This window comes from Opisthorchis viverrini (assembly GCF_000715545.1).
Source record: "Opisthorchis viverrini unplaced genomic scaffold opera_v5_9, whole genome shotgun sequence".
NCBI lineage: Eukaryota > Metazoa > Platyhelminthes > Trematoda > Opisthorchiida > Opisthorchiidae > Opisthorchis > Opisthorchis viverrini.
Window position 1 is genome coordinate 3,851,855 of NW_008751665.1, and position 7,241 is coordinate 3,859,095.

Genomic DNA, 7,241 nt, shown 5'->3' on the forward strand with positions numbered 1-7,241 from the left:
GATGGACTAGCCTCATTAGGGCATACAGCGCGAATGAGTTTAACGGCGAAATTTATCATACTGACGGTTTACGATCCTCGCGTTATGCACCAAGTGGAGTATCTAGTCCATCGTTAGGAGTTTTTACGAGTGATTCTCCGAGAGGACAGTGAAAAGTTGGGACCTATTTTCTGACTATTCACTATCACGTAAGGGTACCATGAGAAAATTTTAAAACTGAAATGCTAATTTCATCCTGCCAATGAAGTCACTCCGTTGGAATGGTGATAGTTAAGTTGTATTTACTGGTAGTTGGTCAGCTGACTGTTGATTTGTTTTCCGAGTTTGCCAGCCGACTTGCGGGTGCTTCGTCGAGGAGACATTAATGTGAGCTGTTGGTTGGATAGTTCATCCCTCTGTGCTTGGACTTACATAGTTTTGAAAGAACAGCTTTAACTCTTGAACAAAGGCATGATATCAATGAGTCATGGCGGTGTGAGGAAGGGGAACCCTTATCGATAAGAACCGTCGGTAAGTATACGAAGAAATGAGGAATCGGCGCAGTAGATAATAGTGCAGCAAAATGAGTAGTATCGGAGGACATCTATGGGTTCATGTGGAGGAACGGGAACCGACAGGATAAAAAAATACGGTACTCGTCCAGTTGTGACACCCTTTCGCTGCCATGCCACCCAAAGGAAGCACTAGGACTGGAATACTACCACGTTGTCCAGGCCTAGACAGGGGAACTCAAGAGGCGGAGGTCGGGTTCGAACCAGGACCTTCCGGCCAGTAAATTCGCACTCTAACCACTTACAGTTGTTGTAAAGCGGAACAATTCCGCTTATTGGTTCATCTTTCGAAACGAACGGCGAATATTGGTGGTCAATGGTGGTAGCATCATTCTGTCGATGTTTTTATCTACCTACATGAAGCCAGCCAACCGGAACGACGCTATTCAGATCGTCTGGAAATGGTTCATTTGTAACCACTTCTCACTGTGTGACCAAGTGTCTCAAAATTGGTGAAAATACATTTTATCACGTCAACTGGTAACGAAAAGCGTGCGACCAAAATGCGCAGCTCAGTGGACATCACCACATTCATCTTCAGTGCTGATTGTAAAAACTTTTGAAACCAATACTTCCAAAGATGACAAGTACGGGAATGTTGACCGAGTCACTGTGCTCAACAACACTTGCAAACGTTAGCTTATTTGTCCTCTTTCCAACAAGTTCGTCCAACCCCCAATGTATAAACGACTCTTGGTCTTTGGTTTGTGCACTAAGCAGGGAAATTAATTTGATTGCAAACGTTTCATCACCAATCGAGGTGATATCATTGGTGCGCTGTTGGGGCACGTAGTGGTGCGTGGCAATGGGCCGGTGGCTGTGAGCAAGCACCATTCAAGCTACAGGAGCTACCACAATTTTCCTCTATAGGTAACCGATTTTTTCACTTTTTTCGAAATCCTACTAGGCTGGGGGTTTTGCAATCCTAGTCGAGGTCTGCCTAGCTTGACTCGTCTCATTATCCGGACCAATGTGTGGAATTAGAAAGCATGCATAAAATTGTTGCATGCTTAAAGCACTTTCAGTTGGGCACGTGAGCATCAATGCATGCAAGTCAGAACCAGAAAAAAGGTACCGCAATCTACTGTAAGACAGGAAATTTAATAATCATTATTTTTTTTACCTGAAGTACATGATAACCTCTTGGTGACAATACTACCTGATATTTTGACAGACGTTGAAGACACAAAAGAAACTACTCACAAGGTTGCTGAAAACTCTTTGACAGCCCACGACCGGTTTCACCCTTCTTGGAGCTCATCAGGTAGGCGCAGTCCCCGAGTTTCCGTCAACCTTATGATCTACTTGAACCCAAATTTGACTGTTTTTAAAAAAATAAACTCATTTGCAGATCGACTTGGTTTTCGCGAGCGACTCATAAACGAGAAATTCAGTTGAGATTCAGTCAGTGAAAACCAAATTGATTTGCAAATGAGTGTTTTTCTCGAAGACGTTGAAGACACTTAAATTCTAAGACTACATTTTTCAAGGCGATTAAACCCCATCTGAATAGTTCGCTACCTGTGGTGTGCCCACCAGCAGCGAGACTAATAAAAATTCCAAAATATGGAGTTGAACCATGCTGTTTGATCACATGGATTCTTTTGGAACGAGTGGTCAAACGGCAGGGTGATATGACAGAGCGAACAAAAAAAATAGGCTTCTCCTCTGTACTTCCAAATCTGTGTTCCAAATGATTTGTCATCAGGGTCCATCCTACGCGGTTATATTGTTCAACACAGCGGAAAACGTGTATCGGTATGTTGCTCGGTAAACCCTTCTAAGTGATTAACGGCAGTCAAGCTGTCCCTCTATTCAGTCGCACTAACACATTGATTCGTGAAAAAATCAAGCGAAACTTGATTCCCTGTAGTATACGAATTTGGAGAACCATTTTACTCACGTGTGGATATTACTTCAAGTCAGAGGAGGCCATTTTATCGAGATATTTCAAGCATGTACCCTGTGACAGTGGGTAATCACCACTGGGATTAGGTCATATGTCGTCAAAGTATTCATCACGTCCCAACGAATCTGAATGGGATCATATTGGGCGCCCGTGTCATGCTTAGGCACCACTTATCATTTGTTATTATTATTTAATTATTATCAATCTTATCTATCGTTGTGTCTCTCCAAAAGTATCGCTTTTGGTCAGTGAGACAACTGTCTCACAGGGACGTTGGAGACTGGAGTTCTCAATTGGTCGGAAGAAATTCATTCCTGAAATGAATTAGAGACAAAAACGTCCTAACGAGTTCTGTAGGCGCATTACTGCATCACCGATTCTGATTTGGAAGTTGATGGAGCTCTACTTCAGGGTTGTATAACTGAAAACCTCTGAGATGCTTGAAATAGGACGGAGTTTCAGTAGCCCACAATGTTGACAGATATAAACTATTTTGAAAAGTTTTCCATTTGGCACGATGAAACGGATACTACCGAGACCCAGAATCATCTTCCGACAAACCAACTGGCCACTTTTGAAATTTTTATTTTGGTAAAAGATATCCCAGCTATTTTTGCACATCGAACACACCCAAACTGGCAGTATTATCTGTTGATATGTCATTCAACATACTGACGTCACTGAAAGTCTCAGTTTCTTGATTTTTCGCACTCGAAGTGGTTTTTTAACCTTCTAAGTTGCCCTACTGGTCGGGCGTAAGAGGAAGTTTGGGGCGTAAGTGATTTCTCCTGCTTGATAAGTATGGAATATTCCTCGTTTGTGATCCTATCATTTGCTATTCTATCGTTGCATCGCCTGCATTTTTTGAAAGTAGCAGGTGAAACAGTCTGGTTTGATATCTGTAGGACAACAGAACTTCAGCAGTAGCTCCAGGAAAGAGATTACATGGCGTTGCGCAAAAGGGTCCTCATGTACCAAAACAGTAAAGCCGATGGTTTGACTCAAACGTTGAAAATGGTTAAGGAGCTATATGGGTTTCCGATAATCACCGATTATTTGTGTGCGTGCTTGCGTGTGTGGAGTAAATGCGGTAAGGGCATGTTGCCTCTGCCCTACAGACCGTCAATCAAGAAGTAAAAAACAACTATAGCGAACAGAAAGCGCAATCATTCCAGCAAACTTGAACAACGCAGAACGAACCAATCGAATTGAAGAAGGTGGATCAATAAAAAGTCGAAGCTATCATACGAACCGAGCCTTTGAACTGGAGACGAACACGGCGCAACAGAAATCAAAATAGGGCTGAAGTTACTCAAAGCAGCAATCGAATTCAAGGAATACAGACCATAACTCAACCTAATTCGAAACGAACCAGTGGGATTGCAAGGAAAAATGTGTTCCAGTTAACCAATCACAACAGAGATATAAACTAATCTTTGAAGACCACACAAACTCGGGCAGGTGAAGAGAAACCATCTATCTTATAATGTACCAACCATGTCACTCCGATCGGTGACGGAGAGTTTGCAGGCTAATCGACAATCTTGTAGAGCACGTCGAGGGCCACCTGCTCGATCACCAACGAAGGCAGCAGAACTACAAATAGCTTGATATATTTGCCATCAGCCACATCCCGACCCACTCGAAATAATGAGAGGTCTTTCCAGAGAGGCGGTTTCTCTGATCAACAAAGGATACTGGTCGTTGGCTTGTTGGCTGAGCTGGGCGATTTGGTTGCAAACGTTTTATCACCAATCGAGGTGACATCATCAGTGCGTTGAAAGAACTAATGTCAGAAAACGGAAAAACCGTATATTAAAATAATTTCAAAGTAGAACACCATACATTTACGGTTATTCCCGATACGAATTTGCCGTACAACCTAAAGCTCTGGCAAACGCGATCGTTCATGGTCGTCTGTACCACTGCATGATTGGAAGGCATAGCATCCAAGCCCTGGTGGAATGGGAACAGGGCAGATTGATAAAACTGGTGGAATCAGGACTTCAGAAATGGAGGGAGCTAGTGCAGCGAATATACAGAAGCCGTTTCATCTTGTACACAAAAGAGGACCCCTAGACCCTTGTTACCTAGACCATCCCAAAGTGAAATTATAGCATTTCACAAGAACCGAAGTCTTGACCGCTGGGATGGATATTTTCAACAGCAGTTTAGTTGGCTATCTGCCTCTACACCCACTCTCATTCAACCTATGGTCTGAGTTTAGACCCTTTCTCAGATTCCAAAGTGTTATTGCGACCTTCTGCCCTGACGTGCCAGACGACCGGAGGCTCCCATGAGTTTTTTCAAAGACGGCGGTGAATGGTCGTTGGCTTGTTCGCTGAGCTGGGCAATTTGGTTGCAAACGTTTCATCACCAATCGAGGGGACATCATCAATGCGTAGTTGTGCGTGGCGGTGGGTTTGTGGTTGTGCACAACCACACGCACTGATGATGTCACCTCGATTGGTGATGAAACGTTTGCAACCAAATTGCCCAGCTCAGCGAACAAGCCAACGACCATCTACGCTACCTGAGCTACCGACATTCTCCTCTATAGAAAACAAAGGATACTTCTTGTACGATACTTTGTTAATCGGTCCACAAGAAAGATGGTGTATTGGGTGATGCGTGACTAGTATATCGCTAGGCAGTGCGCGAGACCCTGAGAGCTGAGAGCCTGTTGTTAAACAGCCATATTTTTTTTTGCTTGGATCAACCTGCATGCACTCGATGCCAGACATACAAGATCGACGGGTTTAGAATACTAAGTATTATGGAGAAGGCACTTTCCCATCTCCTGATTCCCACACTATTCAACGGGGAGTTTGCTCAATTTGCTTGTACCTTCGCCTTTCTTCCCCCTTTTGGACTGATTTCCAAAAATCTCTCCTTCGAGAAAAAAAGGAAAGTTCACCTATGAAGACTACCTCCAGGCCAGCACTGCCAAAATCCGATGACAATTGCTCTTGTTTCAACGAACAAGCATGCAGATCATGGCGAACGCGTTTTCACAATCACAATTCGCCGATGCCTGTTCTATTCGTAAATTGGAATTTTTCGCATGTTCTCACATCCCTGCCTTGCATGTAATTTCATGGAGTTGCACCTTTATTCCACACCAAATGCCACCATACGTGGATAAGATGTATCCTTCTCGGAAGATAACTTGAATCAACACGTTTGTGTGGATTCGGACGCTGGAACCGGTCCATTCGACCGAACAGGTGGTTAAAACCCACCGCATATAGGCAAAACCCGACCTTTTACCACGGTGCAGCCGTCATGGGTTTTGTCAGGACAAGCAACGATGCACCGACCAGGTTGACCGATTCCGAACGGTTGTGTGGTACGCAGTGATAAGCTGGAGGTAGGAATTGGGCGGGTTCACGTGTCGGATACTTGGCAAGCTATAAAGAAAACCCGGTCCGGTCAGACAAGCCTTCCACAGGCAATTGAAATGGTTCCAGTCCAACAACTTCACACCCCCTCAAAACAGTTCATAGACGAACCAACATCCAACCATAAATCTCAAGAGTACTATTCGATTGCGTCTAGCTTTTTAAGAGACCAGATGACGCTTATTATCTGCGGTGCTGCGAAGGCCGAGTTGCTTTGATCCCCTCATTAGACCACTGTGAGGCTTGTTCGAAAGTGGAATTTCCTTAGACGGGAAGAAGTCATAAAACCAGGTTTCTGTTGAAGTAGAGAACAAAATAAAATACTTGGAGGACAAAAGGCGAACTTTTAGCACTATTTTTGTTTGTAGATCATATGCGGTGAAGTAGAAATGCGGAAGGAGCCATTGGTGAACGCTTTCCCAGACAATTTTGGATTCGAGGAATTGTTTCTTTTGTGCTCTGTTGAAGCGAAAGCACATCCTGGTTCGCCGGACGACTGAAGCATCCCCCAACAGAGACTTCGCCGACTGAAGCCGTTTGATTGGACTTGAAGTAACCTTAGAAAGTCCTATCCTTTAAGTAAAGGATAAGACAGAGCAGTCACCAAGAATCCGGTATATCTCGAGTTCCTAACAATAGTACATGCTTTTCTTGTTACGAAAGAATATGTTTATGTGATAACCCATCACACTTAACGGTTTTCTTTGAAGTCCTGTCAGATTGAAAAGTAGTTCTGTTTGATCTGGATGATAAGGCCAACGATCGTCATACTGGTTAACCAGGTTGAGAATAAAGGCAATAGTACATTCTTGTTACGAAAGAATATGTTTATGTGATAACCCATCACACTTAACGGTTTTCTTTGAAGTCCTGTCAGATTGAAAAGAAAAGTAGTTTGATCTGGATGATAAGGCCAACGATCGTCATACTGGTTAACCAGGTTGAGAATAAAGGACCACGTGAATACCGCTTCGAACGAATTAAAAAAATTCCATGCTAAAGCTATTAGCTAAGCAATTTGACTCAGAAATCATATGAGGCATCTTTCTCCTCGGTCCCCATCAGAGGCAAATTTTGAAATCCACCGAGGGTGTCTCTTGAAAAAAAGTGCCATTTTGTAATCTAGACAGAAGCCAAACTGGAGAGCTACCCTTCAAATCTGGAGGGCATGGTTAGATTTTTTGAGAGCGATGATATTGAAGTCACATAAAACAACAAAAGGTTTTTGCGCTAAAAACGAGATTTTTAGACCATAAATCGATTAAGCGTTTTCTTTTCATGTTTCGCTACTATTAACAAGGTTGATGAAATCCATGAACAGCCCATCGAAATTATGTCTACCACCGAGACCCATATATATATATATATATATATATATAT

General features: G+C 43.1%; 2 protein-coding genes across 2 annotated transcripts in view; one reads left to right on the top strand and one right to left on the bottom strand.

The window, feature by feature from the left end:
- Nucleotides 1–4,782: 4,782 nt before the first annotated feature.
- Nucleotides 4,783–7,241, top strand: part of T265_00933 (hypothetical protein) — a gene marked incomplete at both ends in the record, with an annotated part of 8,378 nt that continues 5,919 nt past the window's right edge. The window contains one exon of the mRNA XM_009164828.1: nt 4,783–5,084. Coding sequence (XP_009163092.1) covers nt 4,783–5,084 — 302 coding nt within the window. The remainder of the gene's footprint in view (nt 5,085–7,241) is intronic.
- The window catches only part of T265_12670 (hypothetical protein), a gene marked incomplete at both ends in the record, with an annotated part of 3,997 nt that continues 2,482 nt past the window's right edge, over nt 5,727–7,241 (bottom strand). The window contains 1 exon segment of the mRNA XM_009164852.1: nt 5,727–5,870. Within this exon segment, the coding sequence (XP_009163116.1) occupies nt 5,727–5,870 (144 nt within the window).